We start from the raw sequence: 25325 nt of genomic DNA on the forward strand, positions 1-25325 counted from the left end.
TTATTTTACTAATAGTTACCGATTCCATTAGTGTTATAAATACTTTGCCTTCTATTGTGGAATTTGTCTATGATTCACATTTGCATATTCTTACATAGTAGTATTTACATATAATTTGCATATTCTGATAACAATTTGCATATAATTCTGTTTCTGATTCCATTATTATTATAAATACTCTGCCTTCTATCATGGCATTGCATAATACAATTTGAATAGTCACAGATAGGTGTTTCCATATAATTTGGTTAGTATTGTCATTTATAATTGCATAATGTGCATAATAAAATTTGCATTTTCTCGTAACATTTGCAAAGCATTTGCATAGTGATGTGATTTACCTATAATTTTCATAGTTTAGTAATATTTGTTTATGACTACATTTACATAGTGGTGGTATTTACATATCATTAGCATATTCTGGTAAAAATTTGCATATAGTTTGCTTAACAATGTCAGTTACATACGATTTGCATAAACTTGATAAAATTTGTATATATTTGCATAGTAATGTCATTTGCATATATTTACAAACATTATAGTTTTCAAAATATGTTTGCATGTAAATTAATGTTATTCATGTTTTTGATTTATATCATAATAGAGTCGTGGTGGTGTTTTAACTTTTGCGGATCAACAGAGATATGCATATGTTGACATCCAAATTATTGACAATAGTATACCTGAACTAGACAAAATGTTCGAAGTACAACTTTCTAATCCTGGAGGTGGAGGTGAGAATTTTATTTTCCGAAGTAACTTATTAAAGAAAGGTGATATGAATATCAGGATGTTTATTTTACAACTGACAGGCAATTGTTTGACATAGTAGTAGATGGACAAATCTACAGTATTGGTATTTACATTCTGTTTATTTTTCAAAATGGACAGCTGATATAACAGATTAGACATGCAATTTTGAATGCCCAGATAAATGTTTTTTTTTGGCATCTTCATGGTTTTTGAGATTTAAATGTCCTAATTTCATTGCATTTTGATACTTTTGTCATTTGTTTACTACGATTTGCTCATTACACCGTGATGATGTCATTAGACCCATAGTAGGCATTATGTGTAGGTTTAATTATTAGTCGTGTAGTCTTTTTTGGGATGGTAGATGCATGATTATTCAATGCATTGTGTTTTGTAGATGTTTTGTAACCCTTGTGATTCTATCTTTATGCATCTGATGGGATGGATTGTATTACATAGTCCATGGGGTGATGTAGCGCCCTCTGGTGGACTGATGTTGAAAACATAATTCCACATACTGTGAAATACTTTATATTCGCGGGGATTTTATTTTCGCTGTTTTCGCGGAGACCAATTTTGCGCGAAAATAAAGTCAACGCGAACAGCTCATTATATATACATGAATATTAATGAGCTCACGCATACAAACAAAACGCGTGGTCTGAAACACAACGGCACGAGAACACTTTGTCACTTATTCACGATTAGTATTGTATTGTGTCTTTATTTACAATTGCACAAAATATATACATTGTACATACACAATAAATAATGGTGATGTCGAGTAAATAAATAAATGCATTGTGACGTTGTTAAATACGTCGAACGCTAGGCGAGGCGACGGTAAAATACAAATGGTAAATGTCCAATACAAAAACAACACATGCTTACGAAAGTCCCGCAAGGCGAAATCCATCTTTGATCACCTCAGTGCGTTTTGCAAGTTCGTCATGTGCTTTGATAAGCCACTGAGCATGGATCGGTTTTAGCGTCGATGTTCGTGTATCGATATGAACACTGTTATTGGTGTCTTGGTTTTCATTCATACTTTCCATGACCTTCTCGGCATACCAGGAGTTGAAACATGATTTCAAGACTTCTTTGTAATCTTTATTTACGGATAAGTCTAGCGGCTGTAATTTGTCTGTACAAGCTGCTGGAATAAATACCACCTTAATATTATTTTCTGCTAAAAGACTGAGAAGCTTTTCTCCACGATGAGCTTTGAATACGTCGAACAAGGCAAGTGCTTTGTGGTCGAGCGGCAACCCAAGTTTCACGCGTTGGTCTACGACGTAGGGTACAATAATTTTCTCGACATAACGCAACATTGATTCTTCAGTACTCCAATGAGACATTGTGTGATCCACGAGCCATCCATCTGGGAAGTTCACATTTGGATGGCATCGATCGGTTTTACCAGCATAAATAATTTGTGGATCCAACAAATTTCCCGTCATTGAGACAGCGAGCACAGACGTGATCTGTCGTTTGTCATCTAGACCGGAAATCGTAATCTGCTTGTTTCCTCTTTCTTCGAGAGTCCATTCTCCTCCTGGTAGCATGCTAACACCAGTTTGGTCCCAGTTTATCACCATTTCTGCTGGTATTACATGCTCTTCTCGGAAAGTATTTACCCGACCAATGAATGCGTCCTTTATTTCTTCAAAATCGGTCGGCAACTTTTTTACGCTTTTTGTGCCCTTCCGCCTCACGAAGTTCATGCGCTGGAGTAATGATTTCGCCCATGAGCTGGTGATTTCAATGTGGCCTCCAAACTGCTTCAGTTTACATTTGTCCAGTTTCATTACGATACCAGTAGCGGCACCCATAACGATTCTGTTGTTGATCACCCCACCATTTAACCTCACGTCGCGTATCCATTTCTGTACCGATGCGTCAAGAGCACCGAGCAGCAGGGGTTGACCTCGCTGACCTTTAGGCAAAGTTGAAACTTGATCTGCGTGGTTGGCGGCTGCCTGCAGTTTCAGGAAGTTCGATTTAATGCTTCGAACTGTGCTTTCGTTCACGTTTATGTTCAACTCTTTGCTGAATTTTCTCGATGTCTTCATTACGCCAATTTCGATTGAAGACTTCGCTATTTTAGCTCGAGTTTCAGCGTTGTAGAAACTGTACTGGCCTCGTTTTCTTTTTCGACGGGTTGATGAAGTGGCCACAAGTTGATCGATTTGATCATTGGCGGCTTGAGTTGACGTGGCTTCTTCTTCTGTTGTACAGAGATTCGGATCAGGCAGACCAGGAGTTCGAGGAGAATTAACTTTCTTTAACCAGCGAACTAGAGACATGACGTTTGTTGAAAACAGGATCAGAATGACGTTTGAACGAAATATCGCCGCTTAAATGGACAAAACTCGTTTGATCTTATCGGCAAGCTGTTAGATTTCACAGCTTGGTTTTCCCGGAAATCAACAGGTTTATCATCATCTTCTACCTGTTAACGAGTAACATCTGCTCAGCAAAAAATTGCACCAAGACAGTCTTACCACTCATGTTTTTATCACTTCATTTAGAAACAATAGTCAAACATTCACAGTTTCATTGAATGTAAACAATACTACGGGCGCGCGCTCGCGACGGGACAAATCGAACAAAGAAACTTTAATTTCAGGCGTAAATGGGAGTAACTCCGGTACCCCGGAAGTCTTCAAACTGCTTTGCGCGAAAATAACATCGCGCGAAACAGTCATTTTATGGCTATGCGCGAAAATAAAATACCGCGAAAATAAAGTAATTTACAGTAATATGACCTCAGCACTATCATAGAATCTGATCCCAGGGAGTAGAGGGCATTCTACTATACCCTAGCATCTATTGTAGCTCTACATGTCTTAGATAATATTCCTTTACTAACTAATTAACACATTAAACGCTGACTAACCATTTCTATGCTACAACCATCTGTGCTCTTTTATTGTACTTAACATGTTCTTAATCCGTTTTGTATTTTAATAAAATTTCCAATTCATCGATGTTGGAATGTTCCCACTAGTAGATGATGGTGAGTCGTGTGTTACCCTAGCAACAGTTGCCATACCAACCACCCTCTCTTCCTCACTCTTTGGTAGTGGTGTACAATCGGGTGTAAGACCTTAGCTGCACCAGCTAGGGGGACTTAGTACTGCATGATAAAGTATCTCCCTAACTTCATCAATAAAAAACCATCCCGCCAAACAAAATAAACCTTTATATGAAATAGAACTGCACATTGACCTTTAACCTTGTACGTCCTGTAGATAGATGGATAGATGATATACTATTTGCACTTTGCTGATTTTTTTTCTCAGAACTGCATGGCTTCAAATTTTAATTCCAGTATAATTGTAATAACACTTTATAGCTTTTTTTTACTACTATTTAGTATTAATTATATTTTTAGAGTTTTGTTGTGTATATCTATTCAATTTCCTTAGTTACTGTTTATTATATAATTAATGTGGTATAACCATTGCATGTTACATCTTATTACCATTTATTTAATTATATTTTATTACTATATTTTTTGAGCATGTTGAATGAATTAGTTTTTGAATGTCATGTTTGAGACTATGATGTGCGTAATTGTTTCTTTGGGTTTTATTCCTTACATTAGTAATGTTTGGGTCCTGTTAGTGTTTAGGTGTTTTGTATTTCATTAAGGTTTATGTACTGTCTGTTTGATAAGATACTGTGTTTTCTATTTTCACAATGTTTGTCAATGTTGTATACTATTATCATGATTTGATAATTGTGATCACTAGAGACAGATTTCACAGAAGATTTCACAGGAGCCCCAGCAAAATTTTCACATTTAAACATTGCATACTGTTATAATGTTTATGATCGCGATAAGATAATACTGTGAAAGGATTAATTATTTACTGGGTTTTAATTTTGCTTATTTCCCTGACTGGAAAATGCGTTAAATTAAAACCCACTGAATATGTAAAATTTAGCATAGAACACATTATCTAAATGATAAAACCGTGAATTTAAAACTCACTGAATATGCCTGATGTGCTAATTCAGCAAAATTTAAACCCAGTGAAAATTAATCATTTTACAGTAGACCATTTTCCGTTCACTGCAAGATCCAATGTTATACATGAAATCAAGCGTAAAAACAGGACAAACAAAGGTCCTAGTGGCAACAGACATCACGTGAGATTCAACAAACGTGAAAATATTTTGGGGGATATTTCCATGCTTAATAATGTGCTGTATACTTTGATGATGGTCAATTTCAAAATCAAATCGTTTGATTTTTGTTGCAGTCGTTCGGTGCGTGTCTTTCATGCAACTCGCAAGTTCTTGCAGTTGAACGGAAAATCACCTATTATGATCACTAGATTCACAAAAGCCTCTCCAGAATTTTTAAATTTGAACATCACGCACTATCCCTGCCCCTGTATAATCACGTCTCTTAATTTTGTTCAGATACGATATAATTTAAATATATACCCCCAAGTTTTGTCCGTTTTTGATTTGCTGAAGAGGAGTTTATACTATAAGATATGCTTACAAATAAAACAATCGGTCACTGGTAGCATAGTGGTTATTGCATCAGACTCATGATCGGTAGACCCAAGTTCAAATCCTACCATAGGCTGAACGTCAAAAAGGTCGACCCCCACCCTGGATGAGTGTGCCCCAGACTCAATGGGAAGGCCAATTCCACTGGCCGAGATTCATTCACTAACGAATGCGACTTTGGGGGAACCTTGGTTAAGGTCCGCAGGTGCATGTGTTCGACCGGGCTTGGTTGACGCCAGGATAGCGCATTACAAATTGCCATTTGACAGAGAGATGGCCACACAGCCCTGTCATGTAGTCCCAAACATGAATATGACTTCTGTGGCAAAATGCACTATATGTCGTCACTAGCACTTACAATTTGCACATACAAAAAAAAGTCAGGAGAGACAACAGTGACACTCAATGTCCGGAACTGTCGCCTGGCACAAAAAATATTTAAAAAAAAAAAAAAAAAAAATATATACCCCCAAGTTTTGTCCGTTTTTGATTTGCTGAAGAGGAGTTTAAACTATAAGATATGCTTACAAATAAAACAATATAACTGACACAATAGATCTATTAACCTAGGAATATTACAGGTACCGGTATGCATATGTACCGGTATATCAACTGATACTCTGAATAAGTAATGGAGATCATGGAACCATTTGACTCTATGTCTGTTTATTATCATTGTACAATGGAAAGTAATTCCCTTATAGTTATTGTTAAATTCAAGTGGACTTTTTATTATCATGATTTCCAAACCTGAAAATACCCTCATTTAACTCCAATTGCAAATAGTTGTTCAAAAAGAAAAACATGAATCCACAAAGTTTCTTCACGTTTTCCTGTTGGGCTGATAATTGCCAATAATCAAACCAGTTAATACTGAAGTTCATCAGACCATTCTTTGCTGCTAAGGGATGGATTAGGGGAATGGTTTTCTTACTCACAAGTGTATCTATCATCTCTACACCCAACTGATATAACTTGGGGTGGACTAATATTTAATAACGATACAACTTCTTTTTACAGTCAGATCTGTATATAGCGACCACCCAAGGGACTTCCTTAAAGTTTAATTTGTCTTTATACACAGTGGACCTTATATGGAAGTTTAATTAAGAAATTAGAAATTGTTTTATAAACAGAATACTAATTATTATTTTAGTCTCTAAAACAACACTATTAAATCTGCAAAACATATTGCTGAAAGGGTGGTCACATAAGACCGGTTTTCATACTTTATGCCTTGGGATTGCCTTAAAGTGGTCGCTAATGGAGGTTTGACTGTATTAGTGTTTCTTTTATTATAGATTCTGCAAATCATTTTCTCTCTCAGAAATGTTCGCGTTTTTATAAATATCTTTGAAATCACTGAGACTTTAGGGAAATTATACAATTTTCCATGACTCAAAAATGCCTTCTTGCAAAATTAAAACTTGTTTTTGTATTTACTATGTTTAGACCTTGATTTTACTTTTAAAGCCATTTCGTCTTTTCCAGCGTCCATTGCTATTGGATCCACAATTCAAGTTATTATTGAGAATTCAGACAATGCGTATGGTGTGTTCCAGTTTGCTGATAATTCTTTATCTACCGTGGTCGCTGAAGAAATTATCGGCTACAGTACTGCGTCTTTAGAGGTATGCAAGTCAAATTAAATATCGTCAGTTTGAAACATTTGCTAGGAGTCAGTATAGCTGTTAGTGTTTGGGCTGTGCAAGTGTTACATTTTGGAGTATTTTTAAGTTTGAAAACTTGTTAGAATTAGAGTCATTTGCTTGTTCTGCGTTCTGGCTTTCTGGGCTACTCATCCCAAATACTGTAAAATACTTTATTTTCACATGCAATTAATTTTCGCTGAAGGAATGATCTAGCGAAAATAAAATCCAGCAAATATACCTGTTTTTCCTATATTTTACATTCAACTCATCAAAAATCAGTGAAAATAAATTCCATACAAAACACCAAAAAAGTCTTTTCAGCAAAAATTAATTCCAGCTACAATAAAGTATTTCACAGTGAGTAATTTGATATTGTTATCTCAGCAATATGTGTGTTGAAAGAAAAATACAAAATATGTTACTGCAGGCAGAAAGATTGAGTGAAAACAGTGATGTGAATGTTTTGGTTACTAAGCCAAGAGATGTGTCAGGAATAAATTCATGTGTACAACTTTTCAAAATTTAGGTTATTCGTGCTGGGGGTGCTTTGGGAGAAGTGGTCCTTGATTGGTCTGCTGAAGAACATCCTCTGAGTACTGGACTCAATGCAACTGATGACTTACTCACAACGAATGGTCAAGTCACGTTCGCTGTCAATCAGTACAGTGCAAATATTGAAATACAAATACTAACAGATACTGTAAGTACATTAATTTCATTTGTTTGAACTGTTGTGTTGTATGTGATTACAATTCTGGATTGATATATGATATTAAGTCTTTAAAAAAATGTCAAATGTTTTAATTTGTGTGGAAACAATTTTCATTTTTCAATTTTCAATTATCTACCCGGTAGTATTTTGTCCAAAATGACTTTTGGAAAATTTTATTCCAAATGATTCAATGATTTCCAGGCTGTTCAAATATTTGAATCATATATTAATTTTATAATAATCATCTGTGTTTCATTTATCTTCAACAGATTCCTGAATTAGACGAAGTATTCATAGTAATATTGAAGAACCCATCTAATGGAAAACTTGGTGAAGCATCAAATCTTGTTGCTACAGTAACAGTAGCTGCCAATGATGATCCATTTGGTTCATTTGTGTTCTCTTCTACGTCAAGACCTGTGGTTTCTCAAGAAGGGAATGTTCAGGTCACATTACAGGTATGAATAACACCATATAAACAATGTTCATGACAGTCTTCTTAGCTCCGCTGTCTGATTGCTTTGATATTATACATATAAGTACTACAAGGAGACCTCTCCCAGATTTGTTCGTTTCATGATGATATTTTGGTAAATAGTGATATTTTCGACTTCTTGTTAGAAACCGCAAGTCTGATTGCTTATATATTATACATATAGGAGCCTCAGATAAACCTCTCTCACATTTGTTCATTTTATAATGATATCTTCTGTTCTTTAATTGAAATGTGCATGGCTAACAGCGGAGCTATCTCAGCCGAGAGGCTGCTTGTTGAAAAATGTTACCAGACTCAGATATTTCAAATCCTATCTCCCCCTCTCATTACAGTTCTCATGTAATTCTATGCTAGTTAGTAGGTCCCATTCCTCTAAGCACAGTTATCACGACTATAGAAGTAGAAATATTCACTGTGCTTGATTTTATCAGATTTCATATGGCAGAGGTATTTACTAAATCTAAAATTGACTGGTTTGTGAAGAAAAGATACATTTTATTGTTAAATGTACATATTCACTGGGTTTTAAATTGACTATAGTTATAGTTTTTATTACCCAATGTTAATATTCCTTTTGTGCATTTATTTATCTTTTGTCTCAGATAATTCGTGAGTTTGGTATCATGGGTGCTGTGCGAGTAGATTATGCGACATTGAATTATGTTGAAACTTTACCAAATATGCCACCATTCATCAGGTAGGTTTCAATACTTCATTGGTCGAGTTCTCACATGTGCACTTCTGGTTGGCTCAGATTCATTCTACTAATTTGCATACTTTGAATGGATTATTTTTTTCCTCAAGCTTACAGCAGCATACTGTAATATATGGAACCAAACTGACATTTGTTAATATTATTCCATTTTATTGATTCTACAGAAGAGCCAAAGAGTTTGAGGATTTTATTCCTATACAGGGATCGGTTATATTCATGGATGGTCAGACAGAAGTTAATATAACTATTGATCTTTTGGATGATAATATACCCGAAGAACAAGAGTCTGTCTTTGTTTATATTACTGATGTCAATTTGATTAGCAATCCACAGTCCAGTCCAGGTACCAACTATATTTTAATAAGATCTCCTTGTATTTTATTCAAGCATGTATTAAAATCTTTTTAAAACTTTGGGTAAAGTCCAGTTGTGAATGCTAAAACAGACATATATTTAACAATTGATGAATTGCATGCTGACATTTATCTGGTTATACACAATAAACACTTCAACAGTATGACACATGCTAACAATTTTATGGTCACATGCTAAAACCTGAATAGTCGCATGCTAACACTTGAATAGTCATGTGCTAACACTAAAGAACTCACTGACTAACTTTTAAACAGTCACATGCTAACACTTGAAAAATTACATGCTAACACAAGCAGTCACATGATAACACTTGAACAGTTGTATGTTAACACAAGCAGTCACATACTAACACTTGAACAATTACATGCTAACACAAGCAGTCACATGCTAACACTTGAACAGTTGTATGCTCACACACAATCTTGCATAAACACTTCAATGACAAGATCAGCCACATTGTAATACTAAATACTATTTTCGTAATTCTTTATATTTCTACAGTTGAAAGATCACCAAGAATTGGATCTGATAGTATAGGACAAATCCAAATTGTTGCCAATGACAATGCTAATGGTGTGTTACAGCTATCTGAATCTACTGTAGTCGTAACAGAAGATCACATCGGACCATTCATCAATGTTACTAGAACCGCTGGCTCATTTGGAATGGTGAGCCCAAAACACATTTCAATTTCATAAGCAAACAGATGTTCTTGGTGTTTTGGACTGATTTTGAGATACTTATCAAGCATAATTGATAATTTGCATAATCATATATGTATATAACTTTTATATTACTCACCTAGGAGATCAATGCTGTTGTGGCAATTCAGAAGTGAACAAACATGCACTTTCTGCCCACTACATGTACTTACATATACAAAACTATCTGTCCTGTGTGTTCTTGCCTTCAGTGCAGAAAACAAAGCATGATATCCCTGTTGTAATATGACGTGAATTACTCTGGGATAGCTGAGCGTGAACCTCTGACTAGCATATGTATTTCCCTATATTCCTTGCAATGCAATCACATTGCTAAATAAATGAGAACGAAATTTTAGTTAGTTCCTAGGAGCCATAACATGATTTCAGAACCAATCTGTATACTTCTAGTTGAACACCATTCAACCAATCAAAATGCTTGTTTCACCAGGTAACTGTTCGTTTCCAAGCAATCGCTATGACAGCACAAGCCAGTATTGATTACAGCGTGTCTTCATCTGATGTCATCCTATTGAATGGTGAGACGTATAAAGCCATTCCAGTTGAGATCGTGAACGATGGCATCCCAGAAGTGGAAGAAACATTTGAAATTAGATTATTGGATCAAATCTTTGGTGGAGCGTCTTTAGGATCACCAACATCTGCTGTCATAACAATATTGCCTTCTGATGATCCAAATGGACGCTTTGGTAAGTTAGAAATCCTGCAATGAGTTGAATCTTTTTTTTATGTAAATCACACTTAATGGTGATGCATCCAAAATGCCATTATTTTTTGTGATCTCAATATCGCCTTCTGATGCAAGGTCTGTGAATGACAAAAGACTAAGTGAGTCATACCTCTAAAAATAAGGTTGGATGATGGCAGGATGAGGATGATCAAGGAGGAAGGATGGAGAAGCGTACATCTATTGCACTTTATAAATAATATGCAGCAAGAGAATCAACATCTGATTGCTATTTGTTTTCAACAGATTTTGCATTTTCCAATACTCTGGTAGAAGAACCTAATGAAGGACAAACCAGAGCAATCAATATTACAGTTGTGAGGGGAGGCGGTTCATCCGGTGTGGTTGCCGTTGAATGGCAAGCAACCTACAATGGTAAGTGTCACTGGTTCATTTTTTTTTTACCAAATTGGTTATTGCATGATTTCTGTGTAGATTGAAGAGTGTCAGGTACTAAGTAGATAACTTTGAAGTATACACAGGTAATATATAGTTTTTCTGTCAGAATAAAATAAATCAACGGAAAATTAACCAAAGCCATCAATACATAAATACTTCCAGTAGACAGTGTGATAACCAAAATATTGTTAAATGCACTTTTTTCCTATAATGTTGATGTACAGAAAAATGCATGATTTATCTTTTATTCAATTTTATTTATTGATAGTTTTTACATTGAGCATGTGATATATATATATTTGGTAGTATATTTACATTTCAAACCTTTCTCTGGGCAACAGGGAGGTTAGCAACAACTGACGTTTTACCGACTGGTGGTGTGTTGTACTTCTTATCTACTATGACGCATGAAACATTCAGATTAGAGATCCTACCAGATGATGTACCAGAAGAACGAGAGGTCAGTCCCACACAATCTCACAGTTCATTTTACATAGGAATGCAGTGACAAGGTTCTTTTTTTAAATGTTAAAATATCAGATTACATAATTCTGACATTTTAATTGTCTAAAGTATCTGTTCTTAAAGATGCAATATGGATGTAATTTTTAGTGTTGATATTGTATATTGATAGATACATTAGAATATGTTTTATCGTGACATATAAATGCTGTTTATGTAGCTCACATCTGAATATTTGTTCAATAAAACAATGTGCATTGGTTGTTTTGGTATGTACATATTAGTGGTTTTGATTTTTTTTGAATTTGTGTGTCTTGCAAACACAACTATTTGAATATACGTTAAATCATTATTTGGTCTACAGTATGGAGTCTTGAACAACAGTATTAAAAATATATTTTTTTTTTTGTTCTTATTGCTTCTTTAATAAAATCATATGTGCCTTGCACTGATACAGAGGTATGACACAGTACATGTAGGTTATAATTTGTAAAATGTCGAAATATTGAGAAATAAAAAGATTACCCATAGCAACTTAAAAGAACACTTGTGCAATTGTTACTTTGTGCACAACTTGTGTCTAAATATTTCAACATTATTCTGTTTTCAATTTCATTGATCTATATCCATCCATCCATCCATTTGATATCTCTTGCAGGAAATCCAGTTAAAACTCTTGAGTGCAAGTAATGGTGGTATGGTGGGTCCCCAGTCTGAAGCCACGATTGTCATAGAAGCCAACGATGACCCACATGGTGTGATACAGTTTGCTAACTCACAGTATGTGGTATTGGAAGAAGAAGGCAACACAGTGGCTAATATACGAGTTAATAGAAGGTATGGAATCACTTCAAAGCATGACACAAGTGAATACTTTAAACGCTTTCAGTTTATTCACACCTAAACATAACAGAATTACCAAACATCAACAGATTTTCTGAAATAACACTGTAATTCATTTACTACCTTAATAAGATTGTGGTAATATTTATACAAACATTCACGTTCGAACATTTTCAAAAAAGAACAAAACTTCATTGAACTTGTGATTATTACGTTGTTATTATAGCCGTGGAACGTTCGGAGACTTGGAAGTCTTCTACAGTACCAAGGAAACCAGTCTTATGATGTCAGCCACTGCGGGCAGTGACACAGTCTTAGATTACTACCATTCCCCGCTAGAGGGCAGTATAATGGGACAGCCTAAGAACTACATTGATGTCAGTCAAATGTCCTTCCCACTTGGTGAATGCGCTGGTCGGTGTTTGCAAGAGAAAGCATGTGCATCTTTTGAATTTAAAGATGATGTTAATACTGACGTGGAGTGTTGGTGGTCTCTGTCTGCTGATAGCACTTCATTTGATGCTTCCACAGGATTCTCATACTATGTCAAAGATATGAATAAGGTAGTAAATTACTTTGAAAAATTATAGCTACAGAAATCATCCCATAGAACAGCGCCCTCACGTGGTAATATAGCGCCCTCATACTGCCATTTTGATTTTTTTTCTTCTATGAATTATATGAATAACATGCTGTAAAACCATTGATTTTCACTGGCACTTAATTTCACTAATTTGATGTTTTAGCTTTTTCACTGGGTTTTAGTTTCAAAGGTTTGGAATGAGTTCTATTGTTATTTTACCGGTTCAGATAAATATAATTTACTTTGATATATATTACATATGTGCGCATCATCTTTGATAAACAATGGAACAGTGTCCTAACATGGTATTATAGTGCCTCCATACAGTCAGCTTATGCATAAATTATTGCTGTCTGGGGTAAAAAAAGGAACACCACCTACACCTGAAATTATAGCACCTTCATACTGCCATTTTAAATTTTTTTGTCAAATATTCAATAATTTATTATTTTGTTTGGTAATATGAGTACTGGTTTTATTAATTACATAGCCTATAAATTTATCATTTTTTTTACCATCCTGGTTGTTATATTCATCTCACGTAGGTACAGCCATTGTATGATGGCCAGGCTGCAGCTGGTGTGGACTTTGCACCAGTTAACAGTGGATCAATCCAGATATCAGATGGGGCTAGCTTTGGATATGTAACTGTTGTTGTTCTCAATGACTCTATCCCAGAATTGGATGAATCTTTCCAGGTATGACATAAATTTATACTGTATTTATTTTTTCTAACAAGTCAAGCAATTCTAACTACTGTAAAGGGGTTAATTATTCACTGGGTTTTAATTTTGCTTATTTCGCTGACTGGAAAATGTGCTTAATTAAAACCTAGTGAATATGTAAAATTTAGCATAGAACACGTTATCTAAATGATAAAACTGTGAATTTAAAACCCACTGTATATGCCTGAAATGGTAAATCAGCGGAATTTAAATCCAGTGAAAATTAGTCATTTTACAGTACCTCATATGCAGTATCTTTTTTTGTAGGACTTTTTTTGCTTCTGACTAGCTGTAATGCATACCATGCATAAATCAAAATTCTCAGAATCATATTCCAATGAGATCAACCAATCAGGGAAGGCCTTTCTGTAATGAACTGATCATTCAGCATATGTAATTTCAAACATGATTAGTTATTGGTCAAACAGGATTTGAACTTTGAGGTCCCAGCAATCCTTTTTTGGATGTACTGGTCACTTCATTCCTGATTGAGTTGTTTCATACTCTTAACAGGTGAAACTGGAGAGTGTCCGACTCTTAGACCTGGTACCATTACCACAGAATCAGCCACAACTTGGACAGCAGACTGAAGCAGAGGTGATTATCGGTAGTAACGATGATGCTAACGGCGTCTGGACAATTTACAGTAATAGCCCTGATGCTACCGAAAATGGTCAGAGTATAGCTGTTGAAGAAAGGGATGGCCTGTCAGTAAGTGTGGAACTTGTTATAGAAAGAACTGGTGAGTTGATTTGAAGTTAATATCATGTTACATGCCTGCAGTTGTATATTTAGATGGACACAATAAATCAAATCTATTGTCTTCATACCTAAGCTCAGATGTTGGGCAATGTATGTTCTGTATTTTGGGAAACTGATCCACATTGTAAACTCTTGTTTGTAATTGTAATTAATAATTTGAGGATCTACTTGAGGACTGTAATCCATGAAATTCGCCATGTCCAAGACTTAATAATGACAATGAGGCAGTTTATTGACCAAAATCGAATAATCTTTGATGGTGCGGTGACAGAAGCAAACAAAAGATGCGTTACTTTGTACTGGTAATAAAAAATGAAAATGTGTCAAATTTAATCATGTTCAGGAGGTGCCATTGGAGATGTATCCATATCATGGCGTGTTGCCGGTGGTACTGCTTCTAACAGGCTTGACTACACAGCTGATGGAGCCACTCTTACATTCCCACCTAGGGAACGCAGACAAGGTAAAGAATAGAAACAGAATACTGTGAAATATTTTATTTTCGCTGGAATTAATTTTTGCTGAAAAGGCTTTTTTGGGCGTTTTGCTTGGAATTTATTTTCACTGATTTTTTGATGAGTTGAATGTGAAATATAGGAAAAAAAGTATATTCGCTGGATTTTATTTTTGCTGAAGGGATGATTTCGTGAAAATAAAATAAATTCCAAGCGAAAATAAAGTATTCTACAGTAATCTACTTACATATATAAACTATATTTGATGCAATTTCTTTCATTCTCAAAATCATCATCACCAACCCGGACACTGTCTAAATACTAAATTAAAGTTAAATGAAGCCTGTACATATTTTAAGATTTAATAGACCATTTTTCCGTTCACTGCGAGAATCACGTGTGACAAACAAAGGTCATAGCGTCGTAGTCGCATCAAACATCGTGTGGGATTCGACAAATGCGAAAGTATTTTGGGGGACATTTCCATGCTTAATAATGTGCTGTACACATTTGATGATAGGCAATTTCGATTAAGTAAGGGTATTCGGAAACAATATTCCTCTGTTGAAGATCGGCCGGCCGATGTGAGCTACGAAATAACAAAAATCGATTTTTGCAGCAGACTTTCAACGCGCGTCTTTCATGCATGTCGCGAGATCTCGCAATTGTACGGAATATCACCTATTCAAGCATGAACATTAACAACAATGCATTCTGTCATAATTTCTCTGCTCATGTTGAAAGATTTGTCTTACCTTACACTGATGATTTATGGAATATTTTATTTACAGAAATCACTTTGAGTATTCGTGATGATGTAATTCCTGAGGTAAATGAAACCCTGATAGTTGAGTTATTCAATCCTGGTGGTGGCAGTATACTTGGTAGAAGAGACTACGTGACTGTGACGATACTGGCCAATGACTACGTTGCTGGTGTTCTCAAGTTTACTGTCCTATCATACATTGTCAAGGAAGGTAGGAAATGTTTAATATTTCCATTTTACTTCAATCTTTTCGACACCAAATTTATGATTGTGAATCTAAAAGATTTACCAATCCAACTCTACATCAGAAACTATTCGCCTCAATCTAATTAAAATCTGATGTAGTTAAATTTTATATTTGTTTTTGTTATTTTTGTTTATTTATGAATATCAGGGTTTGCGCTAGTGTCTTGGCAAGACGAGTCCCACTTACAAAATTTTATACTGGATAACCTTATTAGAGATTGGACCCCAGCTTGCCTGAAAAACCAGGTCCCTCTTCAATAATTGGAGTCAGGGAAGCAAAATATGGGGTTAATGCAATCCCTGAATATTGTTAAGTTTTTTATTTATCGTTAATAAGTCGCCTTAAAGCGGGGAGTCGTCACCTACGCAGGCATCAGGTGGCCATAACATGTCATTGTTTACAAACAAGTGTCTACCCATGAGCCTTTGCGTTTTAGCGTGTGTAGTTATCATCTCTTGGGACTCAATTTTCGTGCATGCACTGGTGACGGCCCTCCCGCTTTAAATATCGTGATACTATATAAAAAAAACCCATAATAACAGCAAGTAAAACCAAAAACAATAAAAGAATATAAAATGGAACCTATAGGTACATTATATTTTAATCAGATTTCTATTTAGCTGTGGTACTTTCTGTGCATTTTTGGGAGGATCCCTTAATAAATGCCATATTTTTTTTTTTTTTCAAGGTGACAGATTTGAAGTGACGGTGGAAAGATCACCACCAGCAGTCGGTACAGTTGAAGTTAGTTGGAAAATAGAAGGTGTAAACAATCATCTGCCACAACTTAATTTTCAAGACATCAATGGAACTCTTGTGTTTGCTGAGGTTAGGACATACCATTGCCCAATAAACATTATTGTCTATGGAAACATAAATTGCTAGTATTGTATCAATGTATGAATGAATCTAGTTCTTTCTTTTTAACATGGCATGATAGCTACATTAATAATATGCAAACAACTCAGACATGGGCACTTTATGACAAATCCTGTTAAATTTGAATCAGTATCTTTACTGGTAATTCAGTGGTCGTTGTACTGAACATGTGATTAACCAGAGCTTAGACAGATTTTATTTGGTTGGCCAAGGTCCAATGGCAGATCTAATACACTGAGACAATGATGCAACTTGGAGAGAACCTTGGTTAAAGTGGTTGCTGCTGGGATAGCATACCATTATGATAGGAAGATTTTCCTATTTTTGTGGCAGTTAATTCATAAAAAAGACAAATTACACTATATAGCTGATGCTGCTGTTGTTGGACACATTGCATCTCTACATTCTGGACTCCAGAAAATGTTTGATTATTTTCGATATCATGAATTGTACACATACACATAATAACAATTTCTCAAAAATAAATGTTTTGAACTCACATTGCGGTACATATTTTTTCTTGTGGGCAGGGTCAGTCTATCCAAGTTATATCTATCTATACATTGGTAGACGACACACCAGAAACCAACGAGGAATACGTTATAAAACTACATGACCCCATCACTGAAGGTAAGAAAACCACAATTTTGTTCTAAAAACCGTGTTTATTTTAAGAACAAGTTCTTAAGATATTGAACAATCTATGGAATGGTGTATGAAACCACATGTGTGTTGCATGTGTTGACAAACTCTGACACTGATATCCTTACACCAGGTGTACCACAGACTGGAGCGGCTGGTCTGGACACCCAGGGTTCAACAGCTAGCATAACAATTGAAGCCAGCGATGAACCATACGGTATATTTGTATTCACGCCGGGATCCGTTGAGCTGAAAACTGATGAAGCTGACAAAGTAGAAGAATTGATTGTTGAAAGAAAGTTTGGTTCCATTGGTAAGAAAATGTTTTCATATTATTCTCTCTCGTTAATTGTGATGGTTGATTTTTATTTAAAATTTTTTTTTTTTTAAATGCGCATATTTTAAGAATGAGATGCACTCAGTGTGACGACTGCAAAGCCTGAATATAATGGCTCTCCACAGAAGTGGTGAATGACCTAAAGTACTTTGTTGCTAGATGTGTAAATTGTATGGGAAAATTGATCAGATTATTTTGAAGGTAGTGAAATAATAAAAATCTCTATTGTAGCGTTAATGGTTTAGGTTTCATTACTTTCTAGGATACGTTCGAATATTTTATGAGATTCGGGCTGGCAGTATTAATCCATTGACGCCGTATGATAACATTGCCTCGTCTAACACTGACTTCATACCGCATACCGGTTACATTGACTTCACTGACGGCATTGTAAATCAACCTATACAAGTACAGATATTGGAGGTGAGATCTTACAAACTGTTTTTTTTTTTGGATGCTTTAAGTTGTGAAACTTTAAAGGCCCAATTCACTTGCCCTGGGCAAGTGTGAATTGGAGGTGTGGCTATGCTAATGAGTGTTGTTAATCACTTGCGTAGCCTTTGACGCATCCTGTTTCAGTGGTCCAACATCACGTGACTTTGATTGACAGTAGTTAATTATTCAAGATTAGTAGCGGGTCCCTTTCCCCGGTTTGTGTTTTTGACTTTTATCCGCCAAAATCTCAGCTCGTACACTATTTATTGTCATAAATACTACACACAGTCACTGCTGTGATATTCATAGTCACATGCATCCACTTTGGCACGACATAATCGACCTGCAAGTTCCAGAAAACGCGTTTTGACCGGAGCTTGGCTGGAGCTGTTTACTACAGCGTGACAAGCAAGGAAATAATCCCTATTGTTTAAGAGCGTATTTATAGTATACCTGGGTCTTTAACCTGGTACCGTAATGAATCTTAAAACTGAAAAACTACAATATACTTTTTCTTAACTGAACATGTTAAAAACTGCCTGAATGTTTTTTTTAGTCTGGTTGTCCTGTTTTTATGAAAGATCTATAAACCAATTATTACCTCTGTAAACGAAACACATTTCCTAGGTGCCTCTGGTGTTCAGTTTTAATACACGAGTTGAACTGTATAAAAATGAATGTAAACCAAACATCCACGAACATTTTTCCCGCTCCCTGTTTAGTTTTGATAGGTTTTTCTGTGAAAGACTTATAAATTCTCGGTCGTATTGGTGATCATTTTATTCTGAGTTCACTTGGATATAATTTTCTCTATTTCTAGGATACAATACCAGAGCTAGATGAAGTATTTCTTGTCAATCTTACATCTGTGATGTTAATGAGTACCCCAACCACTGATACACCACCTAAACTAGGTAGGAATTCTTACTATAATATTCACAATGTTAAGTTGATAAATGATTCTGTTTCCTAATTACTGTAGAATACTTTATTTTCGCTTGGAATTTATTTTTGCTATTTTCGCTGAAGGGATGATTTTGTGAAAATAAAATCCAGCGAATATACTTTTTAGCTCCGCTGTCGACTTTGTCGAGCGGAGCTTATCATATGAGTGATTGTCCGTCGTCGTCGTCCGTGTCAATGTTTTACTTTCTCAACTTCTTCTTGAAAACTACAAGCCTGAATGTTTTGACACTTGGTGTATATGTACCTTGGGTAGACCTCTCTTAGGTTTGTTCATTTCATGTTGATATCTTTAATTCTCTAATTTTGGTGAATATTTTTGTCATTTTTGGTAAAAAGTGATATTTTCGACTTCTTGTTAAAAACCGCAAGTGCAATTGCTTTGATATTACATATATAGGTACTACATGTGGACCTCTCTCAGATTTGTTCATTTTGTAATGATATCTTTAATTCTCTAATTTTGGTGAATATTTTTGTCATTTTTGGTAAAAAGTGATATTTTCGACTTCTTGTTAAAAACCGCAAGTCCAATTGCTTTGATACTACATATATGGGTACTACATGTAGACCTCTCTCAGATTTGTTCATTTCGTGATGATATCTTCAATTCTCTAATTTTGGTGAATATTTTTGTAATTTTTGGTAAAAAGTGATATTTTCGACTTCTTGTTAAAAACCAAAAGTTCAATTGCTTTGATATTACATATTTAGATACTACATGTAGACCTTTCTCAGATTTGTTCATTTTGTGATGATATCTTCAGTTCTCTAATTTTGGTGAATATTTTTGTCATTTTTGGTAAAAAGTGATATTTTCGACTTCTTGTTGAAAACTGTAAGTCCGATTGCTTTGATATTACATATATAGGTACTACATGTGGACCTCTCTCAGATTTGTTTGTTTTGTGATGATATCTTCAGTTCTCTAATTTTGGTGAATATTTTTGTCATTTTTGGTAAAAAGTGATATTTTCGACTTCTTGTTAAAAACTGTAAGTGTGATTGCTTTGATACTATTCATATTGTTCATTTTCTAATGATGTCTTCAGTTCTTTAATTGAAATGTGCATTGCTAACAGCGGAGCTATCTCAGCCGATAGGCTGCTTGTTTTCCTATATTTTACATTCAACTCATCGAAAATCAGTGATAATAAATTCCATACAAAACGCCCGAAAAGCCTTTTCAGCAAAAATTAATTCCCGTGAAAATAAAGTATTCCACAGTATTATACATTCAAATGGATGTAATTGGTCGTACTGAAATAATAGCACCAGCAAAAAAATAAATAACTGAATTATGTGTGTTTATATACAAACAACTGTAGGTCCTGCTGATACATTGGCACAAGTTACAATTCGTGCAAACGATGGCACTCAGGGAGTTGTACAGTTTGCTAACACCTCAGCTAGGTAAGATTAGTACTGTAAAATCTGTATTAAAAGCCGCGGCTTCTATTAAAATGGTACAATGCAACAGAGGGGATGCGGCTTCTATTAGAGCATCTACACATATGAGAAATGATGAATTTTTTATTCTAAATTATTCAAAAAGAATGGGTGCGACTTCTATTAGGGATGCGGCTTCTAATACAGATTTTACGGTACTCAAGATTGGTGTTCAAGTTAAATTTATCCTCTTTTTGAAATTATGAAAAATGCATTTGAAAAAAATATGAATTCTATCTTTGTAAATTATCTTTCATCACTATGGAGAGTTTAACCACGCTGACATGACTTATTAGTCAGTTTCAAATTTGCATAGGTCTATTCATTGGAGAGTGCCTAAAATATAATGATGTAACGTAAAAGTTGTAGGATCATTTATTTTCATATTGTGTATTTCCATTTCAGCGTAACAGTCACTGAACGCAGCATGAACGTCACATTGATAGTAGAACGTATTCAAGGTACATACGGAACCGTCACTGTATTCTGTTATACCCAACCATTAGAGGCTGACAGACAACTTGACTACATATTCACTGATCAGGTGAGTGCAATGATACCATAGTTACCCATAGCAATGACTATTTCTAGGATTTGAAATTGTGTGAAATGATATTTAGTTCCATGTGTGGAGTGTCTAAGACTTTTCAATTTGTGAAAAGTCACTGTTCTAGTATCCCAACCAATTCACTAAGGAAATTAATTTACACATGTTGTCAATTGTCACATGTTTCTCATTTATGTTGACTATTTCATAGAAGTAGAAATGTAGTTTTAATGCGAACACCAGATATTTAATCTAATGTTCATTATTTGCAGGTGTTGACATTCACGGATGGAGAGAGCATGAAGATAATCGTCATGGAGATACTGGAAGATGACATTCCTGAAGATGATGAAACGTTTGAAGTTATCCTTGATAATGTTAACTATGGTCTAGAACTTGGCACTCCTAGGAAAGGTAGAATATAATCTCCAACACTAATGAGTTCATTCAAAATTAAGGTTTTTTCAAAATTCGGCTTATCAATGATATTATGTGTTTTCAGATCATAGTATTTGATTAGTAATGCTTAGATAAATAACAAACATGTGTCTGTGGTCACAATTTGTCATTATTATCCAGTATTGTAAAGGATTAATTATTCACTGGGTTTTAATTTTGCTTGTTTCGCTGACCGGAAAATGTGCTAAATTAAAACCCAGTGAATATGTAAAATTTAGCCTAGAACACTTTATCTAAATGATAAAACCGTGAATTTAAAACCAACTAAATATGCCTGAAATGGTAAATTAGCGAAATTTAAATCCAGTGAAAATTAGTCGTTTTACAGTATGCAATTAATGGCTAGTATGTGTTTTTATTGGTGCAGCGCTTCTAATAGACCAAATATATATTTTTTTCTGTAGATATTTTGCTTTAAAGCGAGAGGATCGTCACCTCCACACGCGCAGGAATTGAGTTCAAAGCGACGATAACAACACACGCTAAAAACACAAAGGCTCATGAGTATACGCTTGTTTGTAAACAATAACACGCTATGGCCATATGAACGCATGTACAGGTGACGACTCCCCCGCTTTAAATGAATATAAATTCATTAATTATTATAAAAAAATCAATATATAACTAATGATTGAATGATGCTGTTTTGTTCACAATTGCAAGCCCACAATACGTTGCTAGGTAACCAGTAACATTGCAGGGTAATTCACTGACTATTGTCAACGTTTAACTTTTTCAGCAACTGTCACCATTCTCGCTAATGATGATGCATTTGGTGTTGTATCCTTTGCGAGTTTTGTCAATGTAACAATCTATGAACCGACAGAGACCAGTACGGCCGACAGCGTTGCTCGATTCACTGTGGTACGGGATCGAGGAGCATTTAGAGAAATTCAGGTGCCATTCCTGGTCACTAACATAGATGGTGGACAGGCAGTTGTTGATGTCACACCAGTTGAGGGGTTTATCACATTTGAAGCTGATATTGATACAACGGTGAGTAAATAATGACACCAAAAATCTGCACTTTCTTTCACTGTACTTGCTTGTTACACCAGAGGTCAAATTTGATGTAATAGAATTTGATTTGAGTATACCCCTCAGGAACTTTGTAATTGCTAAATCTTTTTGAAAAAAGTATCATATTAACATAATAATATTATACATCTGTTACCATCACCAAACGTTACAGTCTGCTGTAATTTTGCATGCATTCTACCATATTAGGAAATGTGAATTCTAAATATGCAATGATTACGTCGTATTTCCAAAGTTCATAAAGAAAGTTTCAATAATCTTCACTGTTTGACTCTGGGCAATCCTACACTAAGCAACTAGATCAGGAAGACCTATAATAATAAGGTTATTATGTGTATACAGCACAAAAAATGACAGTACACGGCGGCATCAACCCCCGCTATGTGTCAGCCGATACTTTTGCTGTATTGTCTTCATGCATACTTTGTGGCATTTTTGTAAAAACCTCATAGTCTTATCAATATATTGGTGAGGAATTTCTGTACACTTGAAATAAGCAATAATTAAATCTACAAGTCTGTTTTGCATGTTCTCAAGTTTTCAAGATGTTAATTTCTTAATTAATTCTCACTTCAGGTATTAGAAATTTCTGCTGTGTTGGATAACGAACCCGAACTTGATGAAAGCTTTATGGTGACTTTACTGGAACCCACAGGAGGTTCTCAGCTTGGATTCCCTAACACAGGATACATCCAGGTTGCTGACAATGATGCTCCTTTTGGTTTGATGCAGATCTATCCTTTAGCAATACCAGGGTAAGAGACACATTACTATCTAAATGATCCAATACAAATATGATTGACTATGGTATATTAAACACTTTGAATAACCACAAAGACTACATCATCGCTGTGTCTGTCCTAGTTTGGGATTCACTTATTTATTCTATATATATATATATTTAATTCTTTATTTTTCAAATATTTTATAAATATTTTAAGTAATAATAATTGCAATTGTGGTAGTGAGTATGAAATAAAATGTACATAATGAATTAAATATATATAAAATAAAAAATATACTCTCCATACACTATATCGGATTTTAATCAGTTCGCAACAGCACTCTGACTATGAGATAACGCATATTTCTCTCACTTTTTCATTTCAGCTGTGGTTAGACCACATCTAGTTAGATTAACACATTGACATTGACATCCTGTATCAACAGCATTCACAACTTTGTGTTGACGACATTATTTAACATTTAATGTTTAGTTAAAACAAAAAATGTTTTTCTCTTTAACCAAACCACAATTTTAAAGCACTGTCCATCTCAATTTCATAGAAAATACAGTAACTATTTATTTTGATAAAAGTTGAAAATATACCAGTGAATTGGGTTCCCAAGATTATGTCATTAACAAGGGATACTGAACATTGATTTTTATTAACAGTGGATCATCGGTTAATGTGGAAGAAAATACAAATGTTGCATATTTCACTGTATACCGGGCTAGAGGAACTCTAGGAGCTGTGACTGTCAACTGGATGACTTCATCTGGTTCAGCAAAGGCAATAGGTAAATATAATTTGCTGTAATAGGAGATTACAAACTGTTTTTAAGTATTGCATCTACTGTAAAAACATGCGATAACAATTCCTATTGCAAATACATGTATTATCTTATGTTGCATGTTCTCCTGTCAATGCATCCACTTTTTTCATTATCATGGTTACATACAAGAAGATCAGGAGACAAAATAATGAGAGAAAAATAAACACTTTTTGAGAGACGAAAACTAGCCTTGTGGCTTTATCATTTGCAATCTTGTCTGAAAATTGTTAGTGTGGTTTTAGAGTAAAACAAAATTGTGATTGTTGCCACATACTCCATCTTTCTGTATTGCATACGTTTTCGTATTCAGTGTCTTCATGTTTCTAAAATAGAATAACGTCAGTGGAAATTTACCGGTAATCCATGATTACTGTATCACTCATGTGTAATATTTCATTTCAATTTATTTCAGTTGGTACAGACATGACAGAACTATCAGTTGTGCAGACCTTATCAGGGCGTGGTATCCGTAGTTGGCATAGCTTTGATATTGGTATGGATCAGTATCTAGTGCTAGTTAACGGTGGTAGAATGGGTGTGTTGACTACTGTGGTTGGTAGTGATGGATCAGACTCTGACAACATGACATCTAATGCCAACTCCCTGCTTTATAAATGGCAAGGAGAATATATACCAGTACAGGTAATAAATACATTTCCTAAAGAAATAAAAAATATGTTGACTGAGATAAACAATAAAGTTTTTATAATCAAAAATATGTTCTTCCAGCAGTTTACAAATTTTAAACTAAATCAGACTCGAATATGAATTTATTCACAGATTTTCTAACAGTAACTTTTTTTTGAACCGAATATCAGTTATGGAAATAGTTGTTTTTGGTTTTTTTGCTATTTATAACTGAAATACAATCTGTGCCTATTTAATAAACTGACAACTGTTAATTACTATGTACTTATGGAGTGAATGTTAATATTTCAGACTATTGAAACTGATGGTGCTGTGCAAGCTACTAGTACTGTAATAGGAGGTTATATGTTTCTGGCTATTGCTAACCACGGTGGACCTGGACGTTATAGTACATCATCGCGAATATATAGAGTTGGTGCAGACGGCACTCTCAATGTGGTAAGTACT

At 34.9% G+C, this 25325-nt stretch overlaps 1 protein-coding gene across 1 annotated transcript in view; it reads left to right on the forward strand.

Moving 5' to 3' along the window:
- The window catches only part of LOC100313613 (G protein coupled receptor 98-like protein), a 101462-nt gene that overhangs the window by 24609 nt on the left and 51528 nt on the right, over positions 1-25325 (forward strand). Inside the window, exons 23-52 of the mRNA XM_085506661.1 lie at positions 605-734; positions 3767-3835; positions 6775-6914; positions 7462-7635; positions 7917-8105; positions 8746-8840; positions 9023-9201; positions 9735-9901; positions 10386-10644; positions 10929-11057; positions 11423-11541; positions 12202-12380; positions 12613-12949; positions 13515-13667; positions 14208-14436; positions 14800-14919; positions 15703-15888; positions 16613-16752; positions 17334-17433; positions 17579-17758; positions 18045-18205; positions 19038-19131; positions 20509-20593; positions 21035-21173; positions 21449-21590; positions 22375-22631; positions 23250-23428; positions 24070-24194; positions 24643-24872; positions 25170-25316. Coding sequence (XP_085362787.1) covers positions 605-734; positions 3767-3835; positions 6775-6914; positions 7462-7635; positions 7917-8105; positions 8746-8840; positions 9023-9201; positions 9735-9901; positions 10386-10644; positions 10929-11057; positions 11423-11541; positions 12202-12380; positions 12613-12949; positions 13515-13667; positions 14208-14436; positions 14800-14919; positions 15703-15888; positions 16613-16752; positions 17334-17433; positions 17579-17758; positions 18045-18205; positions 19038-19131; positions 20509-20593; positions 21035-21173; positions 21449-21590; positions 22375-22631; positions 23250-23428; positions 24070-24194; positions 24643-24872; positions 25170-25316 — 4833 coding nt within the window. The remainder of the gene's footprint in view (positions 1-604; positions 735-3766; positions 3836-6774; positions 6915-7461; positions 7636-7916; positions 8106-8745; positions 8841-9022; positions 9202-9734; positions 9902-10385; positions 10645-10928; positions 11058-11422; positions 11542-12201; positions 12381-12612; positions 12950-13514; positions 13668-14207; positions 14437-14799; positions 14920-15702; positions 15889-16612; positions 16753-17333; positions 17434-17578; positions 17759-18044; positions 18206-19037; positions 19132-20508; positions 20594-21034; positions 21174-21448; positions 21591-22374; positions 22632-23249; positions 23429-24069; positions 24195-24642; positions 24873-25169; positions 25317-25325) is intronic.

Source organism: Saccoglossus kowalevskii, chromosome 13 (assembly GCF_978046115.1).
Source record: "Saccoglossus kowalevskii chromosome 13, keSacKowa6.1, whole genome shotgun sequence".
Taxonomy (NCBI): Eukaryota; Metazoa; Hemichordata; class Enteropneusta; family Harrimaniidae; genus Saccoglossus; species Saccoglossus kowalevskii.